Source organism: Symsagittifera roscoffensis, chromosome 1 (assembly GCF_963678635.1).
Source record: "Symsagittifera roscoffensis chromosome 1, txSymRosc1.1, whole genome shotgun sequence".
In the NCBI taxonomy this organism is placed as follows: Eukaryota; Metazoa; Xenacoelomorpha; order Acoela; family Convolutidae; genus Symsagittifera; species Symsagittifera roscoffensis.
In genome coordinates this window covers 85,956,537-85,977,066 of record NC_087062.1, presented here as the reverse complement: position 1 = coordinate 85,977,066, position 20,530 = coordinate 85,956,537, and the positions used below count along the sequence as shown (strand labels likewise).

Below are 20,530 nucleotides of genomic sequence, written 5' to 3'. Positions count from 1 at the left end.
GAAGGGGATAGTTTTTTTGTACGGTAGGTTGTCTCTTTCTGTTCACCAGGTTACGGGTGTACTTAATAGAACATGTGGCTTAATTTCAACAGGCAAAATGTGCAATCAATTAAGAACATCAAAATGTTCACGGCTTCGGTAGATCTAGAATCAAAGTTGCATGTGTTTGCGCTTTAATTTGTCAACACTTTCCCCGAAATAAAAGGTTTTAAGCTCTGTAAAAATGTTCTATTTGGTAATTTCATTTGTCTAAATGTTTTCCCGATATTTACTGCATCTTTTAGTCCCTTTAAATAGCCCTTTTTGTCAATGGGTGAGCGCACTGTGGAACAAAGTCAATTTTTTGCTCAAAATTTGATTTTATAAGTGCTTTTCTCTAAAATGTATCCATGCCAGCTTAATTTTTTGTACCGTACTTTTGAATCAAATCTTAAAGTCTTCCCAGCGGAGTGAAAAAAACTGTCAGTCATAAAATACTAGCGTACGGCTGTGTAGCCTTTTGTGGCCCAATATTTCTTCTCGTAATAAAAATTACACATAAAATTGATGGCATATTCGAGTCTCTTGGGCCTTAAGGGAAAAATATTATTTGAACTACTTGCAGATTTATTCATTTTTGATTGCCTTTAGAAAAACACTCAGCCATTGCACGTGAAGCAGACGTAACAACTGCAAACCGCGCTTCTCAGAAAAAGACAGATTGATTGCAGTTACAAGAAAAGGCTTACTAATTTGGAGTTGAACTTTAATTTCAACTTATCAGAAAAATCGGTTTTAGGGGGCCTCAGTTTTCGCTAATGATGCAAATGTTAAGTTCTTACCAGTTAATGAAAATGAGTAGCAAAAAAATGCGCAGAAGGCACTTAATTCCGTTTTGTTGCCCTGTTTCTGCACAATTATTTGACCAATTTTGAAAAAAAAATTAGCCCGTGACCATAGTTATAGTCATATGCACATATATGAAAAGTCTTCGGATTGTACGGTTATTATTCTAATGCAAATTTAGTTACCATCTCTCCTCTTGTCTATTAATTGTAAAGATAAGGGGCCCTAAATGAAATCGAATGTGAAGTAGGAGCCTTTCTCATTATAGCCCTCAATAAATATTAGACCCCCAAAATACAAAATTCACTGGCTTTGGAGGTCCGTTGACCTCACCCGTCGGTACTTAATCTCGTAGGTCAAAATATATATCTCAACTTTAGCTTCTTATTCATAATAATTGCATAATGATTGCAGAATAATTAACATAATAATAATTAGCATATTGATTGCATAATAATTAGCATAATGATTGTGTAATTACCTGCATGAGGTAGGCTGAATACTTCCTCTGCAGCAGGAATACAGTCTTCAGAGTGGAGTAGTTGTATCCACCATATGCCACTTTGTGGTGTGTAGTGTAGGCGCCTTGTAAGTAGAATCCTAAATGGTCCACGTTGTTGTTTTTCTCGTCTATATGCACACCACCCGTCGTCAGTTCTTCTGTCGATTGGCTGTCGCCTTCGCCACTAACGTTGCTTTGTGAGTCTAAAGTTGAAATAAATAAAGCCGGTTGCTGACGCACAGAATGTTCCGACCACATAAAGTTTTCTTTTTTTTTAATGAGAGTCGTTTTTATTCCTTGTATGAGGAGTGAACTATAGGAACGTGTGCTAAGTAAACGTTAAGTGTGGTAGACAAATTCGACAAAAGATGTCTTCGCAATTGAATAAATTTTCTAAAATTTCTAAATTTTTGCAGAAAATTTTTTAATTTTTCATTAAACTGTTTTCAATTGTGATCCAAGCGGCATTTAAAAATTTTCAAAAAGTTTTCCAGTATTTACAAAAACCAGTTTGAATTTTTTTGCTTTTCAGTCTAATTTCGAGCGATTAAAGCGAGCGAGTCTTGAAGAAGAAAATTTTTCTTTTAGGTAGTAAAAAAAACTTTTCCATGAAAACTAGTTTTGAAAGCTTCAGTTATTGCTTCAGAGTCTTGAAGAAGAAAATTTTTCTTTTAGGTAGTAAAAAAAACTTTTCCATGAAAACTAGTTTTGAAAGCTTCAGTTATTGCTTCTTTAGCAACCTGAAGCGTATTTTATGACTGACAGTTTTTTTCATTAACTGAAGCTTTCAAAACTAGTTTTCATGGAAAAGTTTTTTTTTACTACCTAAAAGAAAAATTTTCTTCTTCAAGACTCGCTCGCTTTAATGGCTCGAAATTAGACTGAAAAGCAAAAAAATTCAAACTGGTTTTTGTAAATACTGGAAAACTTTTTGAAAATTTTTAAATGCCGCTTGGATCACAATTGAAAAATCTTCAATCTGAAATATCACTCGAAACATTGCGATTATTAATTTTGACCCCTAATTTTGTGTGGAAAACCAAATTTCACCCGAAGACAAAGTTCTCCCCACTTTCAATTGTCAGAATAAATGCCTCGGAAGTGTAAGGTTCCAAAAAGAATCTTATAAGAGAGAGATTATCATCATGTGCGCAGGCTCGATAGTGGTATTTGCAAACGTTGTTTTTTAAAGGCTAGCAGTAAAATCATTTTAAATTGAATATATTTATTGAAAAACTCTTCAGTGTTGAAGTGACCTAAGAAATTTTGGGGCTCATATAATTTTGGTTTTGTTCTTCAAGAAGAAGTTTTTTTAATAGTTTTTTCTTTCTTGTTAGATTTTCGTTTTCTATTGACGCTAGCTTCTTTTCATTTACCAAGTGGAGTTAGAGTTACACTTTCCAATGTTTCTTTCATCAAAAAATGTCAAAGATTGACGGCTGTGAAGAAACGAATAATGTAATTTGCGTTATTATGCTCGCATTTTGACAACACGGTTCAACCAGAACATTATTGTTCCGACTTTCGATACGAAAGTAACGGAATATTTGTGCTCGAGGTGGGCTTTTTTTTCTTCAGACAAATTTCGACTTTTTAACTAGCCATTTTTGACGGAATTTTTTTTATCATTCGAAAGGTATCATTGTCTTGAGCTCAAATTTGAAAAGATGTTTTAACTGTGATCATTTTTCGTAAAGTTACAGGGGTTTAAAAATTGCTATTTTGGCCAATTTGGGACAATTAACGCGCGATATATTTCGCGCTATTAACGCGTAAGCGAAGATTTAATCCATCTAGAAATTGTTCCAAATTGGTTGAAAGAAGCTTAATTGCCATAATTGATTTGTTACAAGGAGCGAATTTTATCGCGAAATTTATCCTTTTGTACTTTATATGGCGTGTGGGTGGAAGAATTTTTTTTTTCATTTTGTTTTGTTTCATTAAATTTTTAAATGTTATTCTGCTCCATAAACCTTAAAAGGCAGTCGGAATATTCAGGGCTTTGCCCTGTTACGAGCAGTCTTGTTTATTTTATGTTTGAAGCTCACTGTCGGCACTGTATTGTTTTTTTAAACTATGAGCTAGGGTTTTTTGACGCAAAATAGAACAAGACTGCTCGTATCAGGGCAAAGCCCTGAACGTTCCGACTGCCTATTAAGGTTTATGGAGCAGTAATAACATTAAAAAATTAAAAGTAATAAAACAAAATGGATTTTTTCTAACTTCAATTTTTTGCGAGCTCTCTTTTTCTTAGCTGCGAGTTGTAGCGTTAGTACCGTATGATCGAATTTTGTCTTACATGATTTTGTTCAATCGTACGTTTTTGGCATAAAAACAATTATCGTGATCAATTTTTTTATGAATAGAATTGTTCGAAGGATACATTTTTGCCATTAAAAATTGTTCTATATTAGCGGCAACGACTGAATGAAGCTCTTTTGGGCCAGTCGTCTTGATTGTCAGTGACACAAAATAAGCTTTTCCGTCTTAATAATAATAATAACAAGACTGCTCGTATCAGGGCAACGCCCTGAATGTTCCGACTGCCTTTTAAGGTTTATGGAGCAGTAATAACATTAAAAAATTCAATAAAATAAAACAAAAGACTTTTTTTTCATTCTAAAATGTGAAATTTTTTTTATTAAAAATCATCCCCCCACACGCCATATAAAGTGCAAAAGGATAGATTTCGCTACTTTTAACAAATCAACTATGACAAATAAGCTTCGTTAAACCAATTTGGAACGATTTCTAAGACGGATTAACTCTCCGCTTACGCGTTAAAAGCGCACAATATATCGCGCGTTAATTGTCCCAAATTGCCCGGAAATGGTAATCTTTAAACCCCCGTAACTTTACAAAAAATGATCACAGCCAAAATATCTTTTTAATTTCAGGCTCAGCACAACAGTACCTTTTGAATAATAAAAAAATAATTTTGTCAAAAATGGCTAGTTGAAAAGTCGAAATTTGTCGGAAGAAAAAAAACCCACCCCGAGCACAAATATTCCGTTACTTTCGTATCGAAAGTCGGAACAATAATCTAAAACGCTTTTATACGTTATCGAATGTTTATCATAATTAAGCCATTTCAAACTGTTTCAATGCCATTATTTGCTAAGCTCGTAGCTGCATGATCAAAATCTTTTCGTGAAAAGTTGTTTGAAGGATACGACATGAAAATTAAGTTTTTGTATGATGAGCAACACAACAAAGGCAACAAAAAATAAATCGCGGAAAAGACAGCTCGTTTAAGTTAGCAATTATAATAACTAGCAAAAGGCCACAACCTTCAATAAATTTGTAAATACAAAAATTTAGTTAAGCGATAATTATAAGATAGTCCTGTAATTATCCCCTAAACTAAGGCCCGTAATCCTTCCCTCAATACTAGCTGAATGTCCTCCAATGTAAAATTTAGTTCAAAACAATTAGTGAGATAGTCTTTTTGTTTGCTTAAAACCGAAATTTGAGTCAAATATCTCGATTGCCCTAATTGACGAATGATTCGCAATTGAGTTCATAGTTAAAAATCGTGGGGGGTTGTACGTAAAAACAAGGTTTGAAAAATAGTTTCAAAAATATTCCTACCCGTTTGCAATGTCTGTGGGAGGCAAAAAGTATTTTTTTAGGACTTAAAAATTTTTTAGGTCCATGCAAAGAGTAAACGAACGATCAGATTTTAAATCAACTATATGCAATCAGTTTAGCAATGCGATGAATCAAAAAAAATGCATTCGAAGGATGGCATAACGTTTTTCAGAAAGGAATGGGTTATCCTCACCCTAGTGTTTCAAAACTCTTTCAGAAAATCAGTAAGGAACAAATTTTTTATTCGCAAATTACCTGATTTGGTTCATATCCGGAGAAAAGCTTTTTAAATGTCTTGAATTTGAACAATTGCATCAACGGATATCAGAAACTCTTAAAAAGTATGAAAACATTGAAGTAATGTTGCTGCTGGAAGCTTTTTTAAACTTTGATCCGGTAAAATCACTTTGTATCAAGAAAGTTTTGACGCCTCAAAGGCTTTGATTTTTTACCTTTTATGTTTGACCTTTATATTAAAGGAAATTACAGCTTTATTTCACAGCAATTTTATACGAGTTGTCTTTTCTTAAGAAGTTGCGAGTTTTTTGCGAGCTCTCTTTTTCTTAGCTGCGAGTTGTAGCGTTAGTACCGTATGATCGAATTTTGTCTTATATGATTTTGTTCAATCGTACGTTTTTGGCATAAAAACAAATATCGTGATCAATTTTTTTATGAATAGAATTGTTCGAAGGATACATTTTTGCCATTAAAAATTGTTCTATATTAGCGGCAACGACTGAATGAAGCTCTTTTGGGCCAGTCGTCTTGATTGTCAGTGACACAAAATAAGCTTTTCCGTCTTAAAAATAATAATAACAAGACTGCTCGTATCAGGGCAACGCCCTGAATGTTCCGACTGCCTTTTAAGGTTTATGGAGCAGTAATAACATTAAAAAATTCTATAAAATAAAACAAAAGTCTTTTTTTTTATTCTAAAATGTGAAATTTTTTTTATTAAAAATCATACCCCCACACGCCATATAAAGTACAAAAGGATAGATTTCGCTCCTTGTAACAAATCAATTATGGCTAATAAGCTTCGTTAAATCAATTTGGAACGATTTCTAAGACGGATTAACTCTCCGCTTACGCGTTAATAGCGCGAAATATATCGCGCGTTAATTGTCCCAAATTGGCCAAAATGGCAATCTTTAAACCCCCGTAACTTTACGAAAAATGATCACAGGTGAAATATCTTTTCAAATTTGAGCTCAGGACAACAATACCTTTCGAATGATATGAAAAAATTCCGTCAAAAATGGCTAAATAAAAAGTCGAAATTTGTCTGAAGAAAAAAAACCCACCCCGAGCACAAATATTCCGTTACTTTTGTATCGAAAGTCGGAACAATAAATTGTTTGCAAATTAGATTCCATTCATCGTAAAAGTTACTACATTTACAACCAAACGAAATCTCATAGCTTTTCCGTCTAACAATTGTCGATTTTTATTTTGAAACTTTACTGTTTTGATATTTCCATTTTTTTTTCAATTCTTAGACTGTTTCGTATTGTTTAATTTTAAGTTGAGCCCAGAAAATATACAAGACTGCTCGTATCAGGGCGAAGCCCTGAATGTTCCGACTGCCTTTTAATGTTTAATAAAATGTAATAAAAATGAAAAATTTGAAATTTTTTATGAAAATCATCCCCCCACACGCCATATAAAGTACAAAAGGATAGATTTCGCTCCTTGTAACAAATCAATTATGGCAAATAAGCTTCTTCCAACTAATTTGGAACGATTTCTAAGTTGGATTAAATCTCCGCTTACGCGTTAATAGCGCGAATTATATCGCGCGTTAATTGTCCCAAATTGGTCAAAATGGCCAAAATGACAATCTTTAAACCCTCATAACTTTACGAAAAATGATCACAGGTGAAATATCTTTTCAAATATATGCTCAGGACAACAATAGCTTTCGAATGATATAAAAACATTTCGTCAAAAATGGCTAGTCAAAAAGTCGAAATTTGTCTGAAGAAAAAAAAAACCCACCCCGAGCACAAATATTCCGTTACTTTCGTATCGAAAGTCGGAACAAAAACGCATGAAGGAATACATGACGTCTTTTAGATTAAGTGGTTCACATTAAAAAAAACTACGTTGATAGCAAGACTTGTCGTCCGAAATTCACAGATGTTGTAAATGAATTAACATCCAATGGTGATTAGAACGATGAACCTTAGTTTCGATAACTTCAAATGGTTCATGCGTAAAGTACTATCAATGGATTGTAACCTAATCGCTTTGTAAAAAAAAAACGTTTTTTTTTCTGTAAGCAGCATTTAGTTCTCTTGTGAATCTTAGAACATTTTGAATTCAAAGCACCTCAGATTAAACTAATCAAAGGTTTTTGGTTATTAAGTTAAAATAGTTCTTAGGGGGACAGCTACTACAATAGATTTTGAACTTTGATGTTTCTGCTGCCAATTACTTCAAAAACAGACACACTTTGAAGATATAAATGTGAAAATCTACTTATTTAGTACAAAGATAAGAATGTTTCTGTACTGTTCTGCTAAGGATCTTTTTTTTCTAAATCATGTTAAAAGTTTTGAGGATCGTTGCTATTTGACAAAAGACGCATAATGAGCTTGTGATTAACTTGCTTTTAAACAATTTATATTGACTTCAAAAGTCGGGAGTTCATGCATGCTACTGGATGAAAGGGTAATATTCATAGTCTGTCTGGCACCCAGGATTTTTGAAGAGTGCACTTAAGGGCTTTTTGATGGGGTTTTATAATACTACGCTGTGGTGTTTTTAGTTCAAATCAATGATCAATCAGCCAACATAGAAGGTCGTTTTTAGTATCAAAAAAACCAAAATGACACAAACATTCACCAAGCACAACGCGAAGAGTTTGGAAAAAAATGTTGACCATTTTTCTAGGTCGACTAAAGCGATTTTTCAAGCTCTCCCAAATCACCAGAAAAACTACATCTGCTAAATGTTTTGTACCGCTAGCAATTTCTTGAGAAAATTGCAAAAAGACGTTTTTATGCACTCTTTTTAAAAGGTTTTTTGGCGCAATCTCCGCCCCCCGCCCCTCTAAAAATTAGTAAGTTTTGGCGCCAAAGCCGCTCTTAAAAAATTTCTTATAACATGTTAACATTTTAAGGCCTTTTTCTTGCTCTTGTTTTTCTTTTACAAAGGGTCTCTATTTGGTACTATTTTAGTACATATATTTTTTGTTGAGCAACTCTAAAAGCGCATTTTCAGAGTCGGTAATAGAGCTTAAATACCAAGTTTTGCTTCGTCTCGTTTTTTGTCATCTAATTGTTGGTTTCCTTTCCCTCCCAATTCCAGTCTGGCGGCAATTCAGAGGAATCGAGTTTAGGATACTGAAAATATCTGCTGTGTGTTGTTGTGCTGATCACGGTCGAAATTCTTTTCAAAAACGAAGTCTCGTTTACAAAAAAAAATTGCAAAAAAAACAGTGAAAAGCGAGGGTATTTTACTCAGTGATCATAAGTACTAATTGTCCTAATTAGTTTGCAACATCAATTATATTAACAATCAGACAAACGAGCAACACGGTTTTTTCTAAGTGTCAATTAGAAATAGAATCAAGTTTGCAGGTAGCTTGAGTACTTCAGCGTCCATGAGTCAATTTAGAAAAAAGGCTGATTAGCTAAAAATTATCTGTATTGAAAAGCACATACTTTTGATAAAAACCGCTTTTTTCTGGAAAATATTGGGAAAGCTCGCGAAATCTGATTATTTGACAGAAACCTTTCAAAAATCCCTTTTTTTTTCAATGAAAACCCCTGGGGATTGGACAACGAAGATAAAATGACTGCTGCAAGAGTCGAGGTTTTCCCCTTATGTTTCGCCCGTCTAAACCAACATTAGGTATGTTTCGATTTTCTCAATCAATTTTTGATATGTTTGGGATTTTTCGACCCAAGTGTTCTCTTTGTTCCAATTTAAAGCCGTATAACAGACAAGGCCATTTTCAGTTGATACCTATAAAAATCAATTCAGGTTCAATAAATTTCATCTTGATTTTATTATATGAAAAATTCATAGTGCAAAAAAACGGGGGCAAAATATACCGCCGTAACTTTTGTCCGTACTTTATCAAATTGTTATCAGATTGTCTAGACAGTCTCAAATTGTTGTCGCAACTTCTGATCAGAGCTTGTAATTGTTTGTTTCTTTCATGCTATTTTTTTGTGTCTGAAACAAAATAGACCCCACCCAGATCCCAGAACGACCAAGTTACGATCCTCCATCTCAACGATTAAATTTTATTATATCTGCTAAACACTGCGTGTAAAAAAGTATTATCTTCATTGGCTGAACATTTCAATTCAGAACCAAGTTAATGTCCTCCCTTAAACGGATTTGGGGGGAGGATGTTAATTTCATACCAATATTGGCGTATTTTAACGTTGCATTTTATATCTAACTGCAACTTGGATACAATTATCAAAACCATTTCTGTTGGTGGGAATCATGCATGAAGTGCTAGCATGATAGGTGCTAGGAAAAAGATAGGTCATTAAATAGATGTTCAATAAAGCGAAAATGGGCGGCATATACGCTTGAAGACTATATAAATGCGTAATTACTATGTCTTTCTATTATAATCATCTGTCCTTAAGACTCAGATTTGCACAACATGCTGATCGATTTACTTTTACTGTACAGAAATCAAGGCAAAAATTGAAATATGATTGAAAAGATCATGAAAAGAACAATTCTGTTCAATATTTCAGCCCGTCATTGATGAGAAAAGTATTGGGTTTACTGATCTGTTAATTTAATGACATTTGGGTGAATGAAAGCAGCCCGAAAGAATCCTAGGAAAAAGCGAGAAACCATTAATTCATGGGCCATTATGGTATATAATTTGGCTCTGCTTTCTAAAAATAGAGGCTGTTCTGAATATTTAACAAGTCAGCGAGAGGATTTGAAAGGTGCTATTATCTTTTGCTTTTTCAAAGAAGATGAACACAGATAATGAGAGGCGGGTCTTGTTCAGCAATTCGATATCGCAAGCAAACAAAATTGTATCCCGCATTGAAAAATAGTAGAACTGCAGCATAATGATAACGGGTCAAGTACCAACATTAAGGACGGAATTTGTTTTTTTTTCTATATATTGATCGGCAATTATTCGAAACTGAAGCTTCTTTTTTGTTAGCTGTAATTTCCATATTAAAATATTTATACTCTTTTTGGATCTGCTTAACAGTTGCTAAGTGGCGTATCACGGATCCAATTACCCGGATAGCCGAAAATTAAATTCGTTCCCAGATAGCCGAAACTTTTTTTGTTCCCGGATAGCCAAAATCTTTCTTGATATCTGATAGCCAAAAAATTGAATTCTTTCAAAGTCAGAAATCAATTGCAGAAGATATTAAGTGTTCTAATCATATATAACAAAGATTATATAATAAAGACTTTTTCCCATGTGGCCCCCAGCCACAGGTAGAATATAGATCATCAAAGAACAAAAATTCTATGATGGGGGACAAGGTTGCTCTTAAAAAATTTTAATGACGTTTTTTCATTGGATCAATTAAATCTGAGCTACCCCAGAATGCAGTGAAAGTCCTATTTTTGACTAAATTTTCCGTGACAGGCAAATAGTTGAAAACTTTTAAACAAAAAATTGAGGTCTTATACGGTTGTTTAGCGCGTGCTTGCCGCGCCCATCTCAACAAACTTAATTGATATTTATCATAGTTGGTTTTTTTTTGTGAATGGCTGAAAAAATTTGTTTCCCATATAGCTAAAAAAAATAGAAATACTAGATTAAAATGATCCCTCAAAAAACAACTATGATGGATAAGTCCCGCATCCATTTCGCGTTTTATAATTTGAAAAGTAATTTGTGCATAACCTATTCATTTCAAAAAGCTCGCGAAACAAATTGAGTCACAAACTTTTCAGATCAAACATTCTAATTATATTGTTCCTATCACAAACATGATCGCTTAAACTTATTTATCGGTTAAAAAACTATATTTGGGGGAACTAATTTGTCATCAAAACTCAATTTTAGCAATGTGTTTTAATTTTCTACCTAAAACGTTGAGGGGAAGATTATACGAAATAATGAAGCATTTGTCTTAAAATATTTTGCGACAACTTTTTTAATTGCGAATTTATTACTATTAAACGTTTTGAGAGCTCTTGGTGTCTCGTCTTATTCTCAAGGGACGGTTTTTTCAAGAGACCATTCTATCAAAGAAGGAACGAAACAACTTTGCGTATCAAATTAGTCGCACTATCAATTGCTATCCATTTCAATAACAGCAAAATATTTGCACAAAGAAAATGTTGCAAGTATATTGAATTTGTTCAGCTGATTTCCAAAAACAAAGATAGTTTATTCGTTAAAAAAAATAGTTTACTTTTTAAGTCATATTTTGTTTTGCTATTAGTTACGTTAGCAAACATTTTTAAATTTTTTGGCTATCCGGGAATGCGGCCCTAAGGGTACGCACAAATTGCCAACCTTATTGTATCTACTAATGAATTGCCACCCTTGTAAATAAAGGCAGTAAATTACCTTTAGAGCGTTCTATTTATAATTTGAATTTTGCTGCATTCTGACTGAACGAAAATTCTACTAACCTAATCTATTAAGAAGCACCCTCTTTTTTGAAAGGGGACGACACGTAATTGTTAAGTAAATCCCTCTTTTTGTCCCTCGTCAAAATAGCTTCAAAAATTTCAGCTTCGAAACAAACATTAGTTAGTTTTAAAAAAATCACGAATTATTAAATGCTGATTTTATTGTTTGTTGAATAGTAATTTTCGGCCCAAGCGAACAACCTCCCCCCTAAAGTTAAATGGCAATTTCAATCCATAAGGCTTGCATGTACTTACGCTCAAATAGATTGGCTAAAAACTATTGAATTTAACGATAAAAACAATCTACCCCTAAATTGATGAAAAAAAAACTCTGTAAATCCCATACACTCGCGGTCATATGTTACAATAGTTGGTAATTTTGAGTATAGTGCTTGTATTAAAATTGAGAACTATAATGCATAATATAGTTTTTTCGTTTTCAATCAATTGTACTACTACTTGAATAGTTTTTGTAAATACCCAACTCTGCCAGATGAAATGCTAATCAAATTTTACACTTCTTTTGCCAAAAAAATTTGGCTTTTGATTTATATTATAAATAATGTTCGAAGTATAACAAAAAGCAATTCAGCTATTGAAATTTAACCTACCACCTATTGTAATAAATCACCCACTCGACATCCCAAAACCTGTAGGCAAATTAAAGATAATTCAACCAATTTTGTAATTGGATTAATCTGTTTAGTGTTGCATGAATAAAATGACCGTGTGAACAAATTGTGTAGACAGCTAGCCAAAAGTACGCATGATTTTTGTTGCCCCCTTCCAAGGAAAATGAAAATAACACCTCTACAAAACTGAGCTCAATTTTTTCATTCGCTTAATGCATTTTTTTCTTCATGCTTATCGCTACGAGCTTATCACACATGATATCAGCTTGACTGCTATTTTGAAACAAAAAGGGAACTGTTATTCGACCTAAAAGGTATTCTTCTTGCAATTTCGAAAGTTTGATCCTGGTGCTCGAAACTGATTGGTGAAAGTATTGATTCATCAACAAGTTCCTTCGGAATTTATACTGATTTACTCTCAAAACATCTCAAACCAATGTTGGAATTTCTGAAATAAAATCAATGGTACCATGTCGTAAAAGACTTAAAAGTGAGTTAGACTTGGATTTGAAAAGATTTTCTTGAGGCTCTTTCACCCTCAAAGTAATCTATACTTGACACAAGCATGTCGAGATTTGACAGCAGTTGTCAATGTGATCAGAGCGGCCCAGTTGAAACTGGCAGGTGAGCTGTCTGTATATTTAAAACCATCTATCACGTTACTACGGATTTACGGATAGATAAGGTTTCAAAACCAAAATCTATAATTTAGAATGGACACCAAAATCAAGTTAAAAAAATAGACTAATAAAAATAAATCTTTGAAAATTTTATGTTTTTGCAGCCAACTTTTTATAATCCTAAGGGATTTCATAGGAAGCGCAGACTCAAAACAGTTCTCTCAGTTTCGAGAAAAACTGTTCCGATTTTTCAAATTAACAGACTAAGTTAACCGCAATTTGCTAAAATGCTGGGTACTTCAATTTAATTCTACTACAATTTAATTCTACATTATGTATGAAATTAGACCGAAGTTTCCGAAATATCTATTTTGATGCAAGGTGAAACGACTGTTTTACTTTAGCTTAATTGAAAAAAAAATCAAGAAAAATTAACCGCAACATAAAAATATAATTTTCCTGTAAAAACGTAACTGCTATAATATAGATTCAGCCTTATTTTGCGCAAGTGGGTATATTTGTGTCTTGGATTGAAAAACAAAATCTGCCGTTTCTGTAATCGTTTTGAATATGCAACGGAAATTTTGTTCCTGGAGTGTTTATCATTCCACGCACGCTTGTATACCTCAAACAAACGTACTAAACCTAAGTAGTTTGTTATAGTTCCAATTTTTTAAGCAGTTGACAGAATATTTGTGCTCGGGCTGGTTTTTTTCAAAACTATCCATTTTTAGTGGATTTTTTAACCATCTGGAAAGTATTGTCGTCTTGAGCTCAGTATTGAAACAATATTCCACTTATAGCCTGTTTTTTTTTAAGTTATGGGGTTCAAATATTGCCAATTTGAGACAATTTACATAGAGCTTTTTGTGGTATTGACGCGTACGCGACAGTTTTAACCGGCTTAGAACTCGTTGCATTTTCGTTTCGACTTTCGAAGAAAACGGAATATTTATGCTCGGTGTGTTTTTTTTGTTCAGTCAATTTTCGCCGATCGAAATGATAGTTATAAAAAATGATAATTGGTCGTATTAATTCGTACAATTCAAAATTTTGCACTCTGATAATGACCAAAATTTATAGGCTTCAATGTTTTCTTTTCCCAAAAGCTCTTCGATATGAATTAAGGGACAGTCGGAACATTCAGGGCTTTGCCCTGATATACGAGCAGTCTTGTTGAATGCGATTAAATTGAAACAGCATACGGCAAGCTATTTATTCGAAGTTACTATATGCTATATTTATAACGTTACTATTTGTTATATCACTAATTTAAAATTTTGTTACTAATTGATCATTTTGTACTTTAAATAGCGCGCAGGGGACAATTTTCCAAAAATTTATTTACATTTTTTGTTCTTTTTTCTTTGTTTTGTAAAAAAAATGTTTCGTCGTTTTTTAAAAGTGAATGCTACTTCATAGACAAGTAGGCGTCGCACTGATACGAGCAGTTTTGTGTGTGATCTGAAATGCAGAAAAGTATTCCTATATTGTTTACTACCGAATGAGAAACAAAACATTGCGATTTGCTTTGTCTTCCGACTTTTCCTAATTGAACATTTAGGAAATTTGAACAATTTTGTACTTTTTTGTAACTGATTCTAATAAAACAGTTTTCTTAATTATTTGACTATATTTTGCAAATTCAATTGCTTATTACTTGTTTCAGTTTATTTGTAAAATCTTTTCCGAAAAACTTTGAAAATTGAAGTTCAGATGTTTGCGAAACTGCCTACAAAGAAAAACTATGTTTTCATCAATTTGTATTATGAACAATTTTTTACAATCGTATGTTTTAAAACTTTCACAGCAATTAGCTATACACCATTTCCGTACATTAGTTCGTCAAAGAGTGCTGTAGTGCAAGAATCTACATCCCCCTAAAAAACCCTTTTGAAAAGGCGAATAAAAAGCGTAAATACAACTCAAAAACGTTGGAGGAAAAAGAAAACAATAGATTTTCAATCGTAAACAGTTTAGTATAAAATTGCGCAAAAATTGACTTTTTTCTTTTTTCAATTTATAATAATTAAAATTTTTGGATTCAAGAAAAAATAAAACTTAAGTCATTTGGATGAAACTGTGGATTAAAAGCGACCTGAAAATAGTTTAGAGATTTATAAATGTTGAAACAGAAGATCTTTGATCAAAAAGAAATAAAGATAATATTTCTTTAAAAAATCTTTGCAAAATGCGAAAACTAAAATCTTATTTTGAAATCTTTTATGTTGATAAAATAACTTTAAAAATTCCGGAAATTAGTCAAAAAACTTTCTGTTGTCACAGTGTAAGCTCATATTTTTATAATGTTAATCGAACAAAGTCTCCAGAGTTTTTTTATGGTAGTCAGGTCAGTTCTTTTAAAACACTTATAGGGATGTTCGAGGGAGGTTCTAACAAGATAACCAACCCGATGAGAAATGATCATAGAGGAATCTCATGGACGCGTGAACCGACTCCAGATGTTGAAGACGCGAACAAGAAAAAGACAAGGTAGAGCATTGGCTTGCCTGCCCCGGAACGACAGCAGCTCGATTCAAACTCTTCGGTACGGCAGATACTCTTCGATCGGGACATCATGGTTGAAGAACTCTCTTTGATGATGGCGTTGGAAGGTAAGACCTTATAGTAAGACTACACTGACGCACTCTCATATCCAACAAAAACAACAGCAATAACAGGCTGCCACTAGTCCTTGCGAGCCACCGTGAATTGAAATCCCCAGCAAACTTTTTTTTGATAAACTTTGCTTGATTAACAACAATGTCAATAGACCAGTGTTTGCACGACGAAACAGTTGACCCATTTGCTTCTTTTACAGTAGGAACCTCGAAGCGCACAAAAAAAACAGACTTTCCTAATCGAAGTACATCACACGACCAGTCCTCCCAAATTTTCAATTGAATCAACCGACGGAAATCCAATTAGAAGAAACATTAGTTTGGACTTTTCGAATATTTCAGTGAGAGCCAATCAATTTCAATATGCCTAGTGATGCCCAGAAAAAAACCTCGATATGCCCTAGTGATATAAGGATAGGAACCGACAACCTAGACATCTTCGGATCACGGACCGAACAAGGATGCAACAGCTTTCTCTACTCATCAAGCTTACACCAATACAAAGATAAATAGAGGACAACTTATAATCCGAATTCCTCGCCGAACAATATTCTTCTCAGGAGTGGATCTTTGTGAAATGTACTGGCTGTTATAACCAGATTTCGGTATCACTAACACCCAACCTTATGCGATATTGAAAGAGATGTACATGCGAGTCTCAGTTCGACAGGAAAACAGGAAGTTCCTTTGCCTTCTTTAGGGAGATGATAAAGTCTAATTCGTCGAAAATACTCGTTTTGTGTTCGAAGCAAAATGCTTTCAAACTTGTGCATAAACTTGTGCAGACAACAACGCAACCAATTTGGTTTTGGAGCTAAAAAAAGTAATTAAAAAATGTTTATCACCTGCTTATCACCTCCTAGTTTATCTATTTAAGTCAGAACATTACATTTACCATCTAAGCTATGGTTGTGCATATAATAAATTATGAAACTTTCTCTGCCTTCGCAAAAGTGGGGACTAAAAAATATAGATCAATTGAAATAAATGTCTTATGTATAGTTAATACCAAGTTGCTGGCAATATCCTTATCGGTCAACAATTTCTGAACAAAATTTCGATGCCGTATTTATGCTTTTCATTGAATTCCTCACGCAAAAACTGTGTTCAAAAAACTATTTAACCTATAATGGTATCGTGATTGATCAATTAAATTGCTCTGGGTCACTGATCATGTCAACAATTTGGCATTAACCATATTTACTGGAGGAGAACCTTTTCTTTTGAAGCTGATTTTATAAGCTTTAGCCGATGAGGTCCCCTTTGGAATTCAAACGTGTTATAGACAGCTAATCGCATTTACAAGCGTCATGGAGACCTAAGTCTCCAGATTATACGCCGTATTGGTGACATTTTCAAGTGATCGTTTTCTTCTTCATCTTGAAAGTCAAGTGACTATGCCTCCAAAAGGGGGAATATGGCAGACCGCTGAAAACCCGCTTGAAAAAACTTGAAATATTAACCCATAGAGCTAAGAGATTTTGAAAATGTCCCGTGAAAACATCGAGGCTTGGAAATTTTGGACTGATTGATAGCTGCCAGTTGTAAAATCTAAATTGAGAGGATTAATATTTTAATCAAAAACTTCAGCTCATATGGGCGACAGACTCGATATTTGCTGTTTCATGGTCGGACCACATGATATCCTGCAAATAAAACGACAGCCGTTAACATGAACATGACAACCATTTTTTATTGGACTTTAAGAAGTCGCTACACGATTCTCCCATTGAATTTCTGAGAGATAAACGGCTTACATTCGAACAGCTTATTTTACATGTTTAACCTCTCATTTTTCGTCCTAATTTCATTTCGCCCTAATGTCAGGTCGTCTTATTTGCCTAGCACCTGACTGCAGGTATAGACAAGTCTAATAATACTATATATGTTTTAATGTTTTATGCTCGCAATGTTACACCTTGAAACGTCAAATGGTTTTGGGAGTTTCACTCTTCTGCATGTTAACAGCCTCTTTATTAAAATCAAAATCAATCAAGCCAATTCTAGCCCTCAAATTAAGGACTCAATTATGTAATTGTCAAAATCGATCAAATTTTGTTTCAAAAGATTAAGTTAATGCTTCGGCTTTCAAAGTATTAACCTATGTCGATTTATGTTTCGTCTTGTGTTCTTTTTATGTAAGGTGATCAAGGAGTAATTTTAAGTCCAGTTCATATACAAATAGTTACCAAAATCGGCCGAAAGATACGTCGCGCGCGACCAAATCAGTCTCTTATAATGAATTTTGTTTTTATAGATTTTCAGAGAAGAACAACATAGCCTTGTCAGCGTGTTACTCGGAGCTGTAAACTGCTCTGCAGAAACGCCTGGTACAATGAAACAAGCGTTTGATTGGAATCATTCAAAGATTATGGGCAAACGAAGGAATCCCACTTGAAAGTAATCAGTAAAGTGAATCGTGTAACAAGTCTTTGATATGTGTGAAGTCGTTTGTTACCCTGATTAGCGAATGGACCTACTGATCTGAAATTTTGTGTTGTAATAAACCTGTATATTGCGCTAATCAATCTCTAAAATGGTCAATTATACATGGTCAATTACTTGTATTGATGATTAAAATGGAAGTGACTCACTTCTATGGCTGATTGGCAGTTTGTGTTATTGTTCCGACTTTCGAAACGAAAGTGACGGAATATTTGTGCTCGGGGTGGGTTTTTTTTCTTCAGACAAATTTCGACTTTGTACTAGCCATTTTTGACGGAATTTTTCTAAATCATTCAAAAGGTATTGTTGTCCTCAGGTTAAATTTGAAAAGACATTTCACCTGTGATCATTTTTCGTAAAGTTATGGGGGTTTAAAGATTGCTATTAACGCGTAAACGGAGATTTAATCCGTCTTAGAAATCGTTCCAAATTGGTTGAAGAAAGCTTATTTGCCATAATTGATGTGTTACTTGTAGCGAAATTTATCACTTTGTACTTTATATGGCGTGTGGGGGGATGATTTTCACAAAATATCTCAAAGTTTTTTACAAATTTTTTTTCATTTTTTTTTACATTTAGTTTTTTCGTGTTATTACTGCTTCATAGACCTTAAAAGGCAGTCGGAACATTCAAGGCTTCGCCCTGACACGAGCAGTCTTGTTAGAATTACACGTTTTTTTCTCATGAAAATCCCTCGACTTCATTTTATGTTTTACTGCATTCAAAAAAAGACAAAAATGGTTTTAGGACACTGCAAAAGTGGAATTTAATGGTTTTCAAGCTATCTATGCACTGCCTTTAGGCGCTAACATCACTGGTTGACTTCGATACAAAAACCATATTAATTTGAAAAGCTATTTTATCTGATCATTTTTCGTAAAGTTATGGGGGTTTAAAGATTGCCATTTTGGCCATTTGGGATAATTAACGCGCGATGTGTTTCGCGCTACTACCGTGTAAGCTGAGATTAAATCCGTTTTAGAAATTGTTCAAAATTGGTTGAAAGAAGCTTGTTTGCCATAATTGATTTGTTACCAGGAGCAAAATCTATCCCTTTGTACCTTATATGGCGTGTGGGGGGGGGATGATTTTCATAAAAATTTTCAAATTTTAGAATTTTTTTTTTCATTTATTACATTTAATTTTCATAGGTTATTACTGCTCCATAAAGCCTATGCGAGCAGTCTTGTTTTGTTGATGAAAAATAGGACTTAAATCAATGATTACTTTGTTGACAGAACGTTTCCATTCAGCTAAAGAGAAACACAAAACAAGTGTTAAATTGTTTTGATCATTGCAAATGCGTTGCGAATGCGTTATACGTCGCAGCACTCTTTGCACAGTACAACTGCCCCCCCCCCCTCCCTCTCAACTGCCCCCTCTCTAAAATTTATCGCGTTCAAACCTGATCCCCTGAGCCAAGTGTAGTAGACTTCGTTGGCGGTGTACCCGAAACTAGACAGCATGAGTGAACAAGTGACGATATCAAAGGGAAACAGCATGACGTCGGGGGAACAGGGCGTGGTCAGTCGCACCTTCCTGTTGTACTCTATATTCCCACTCTCATCTGCCACTAAGTACTGCTCCTCGAGAGAATAGATCTGAGAGCGAACCAGTTGGAAGTAAGTATCTGGATACCAGATCGAGTCTGGAAGATTGCCGCCTGTGATCTGAACCCAAAAGCAACACATTATTTAGAGTTGCAGTAAAAATGTAGCAGACAAAAATCAGACAAAGCTAATTTGGCTTCTTTTAAAGAAATGCTCCCAGAAGCTAATATCCAGACAGAATTTTAAAATGAACATCATCTGAAATTTATTATAAAGATGCACACAAATATTGGTAAAAATTGATCCAATTAGTAGATTGCTTTTTTTAACTAGTCGAATATTCCGACTTTGTGCTTGAGTTATTCCAGCTATATTCTATCTGGTCAAAAAACGATGCTTTTGAGCTTAATTAACTTAGTTCCATATGTACTCAATGATCGAAAGGGACCTTTACAGCAATTTGAGATGTACCTAATCAATCAGCAATTTGAGATAACTACCTAATCAATCAGTTGCAGAAGGGATATACATAATGAAAGTTCTGAAATATAAGTTTCTCTTTTAACTGATGTTGTCTAAACAAGGCAAGCGTGACGCTAAAAACTACAAAATATGGTCCCACGGATTGACCCTTGTCTTCAGCTTTTCTCAATTGAGCTCAAAGAAAAAACCAAAATTATAATAAGAAAACTCTGCAAAAATGCATTTCTATTATAGAGAAACACTTCAAACTGTGAAACTTTAACAGAAGCAAAAATAGTCCGCGACAGGGGCGGATCTAAGATTTTCTCGAGGGGGGCGGATTTAAAAAAAAAATCGAAATTTTTCACGACCTTTTTTTTTAGGTCGACCAAATTGATTTTTCGAGCTCTCCCAAAGCACTGTTTTGCCCCTATTTTGGCTAAATTTTCTGCGCCGCAAGCAAATTTTTGAAAAAGGTTTTTAGGTACTTTTTAAAAAATGTTGACCAAAAAATCGCGTTTTTTCGGCGCGCGCTCCCCCTTCAAAATTACTACATATTGGCCCCAAAGGCGCCTTAAGAAAAATTTTAGGGTCGGTCGGCCAAAAATAGATTTCTGAAAAAGTATCAAAGGGAGGACCCTTTGGGTCGGCAAGGGCTAAAAAGGCTTCAAATTGATTTATTCTGACT

The 20,530-nt window shown here is 34.1% G+C and overlaps 1 protein-coding gene across 2 annotated transcripts in view; it reads right to left on the bottom strand.

Moving 5' to 3' along the window:
• The window catches only part of LOC134851486 (gamma-aminobutyric acid receptor subunit pi-like), a 42,904-nt gene that overhangs the window by 9,439 nt on the left and 12,935 nt on the right, over nt 1-20,530 (bottom strand). For both annotated transcript variants that reach the window (XM_063867614.1, XM_063867605.1), the window contains 2 exons: nt 19,236-19,500; nt 1,307-1,530 (listed from right to left, as the gene is read on the bottom strand). In XM_063867614.1, coding sequence (XP_063723684.1) covers nt 1,307-1,530; nt 19,236-19,500 — 489 coding nt within the window. The remainder of the gene's footprint in view (nt 1-1,306; nt 1,531-19,235; nt 19,501-20,530) is intronic.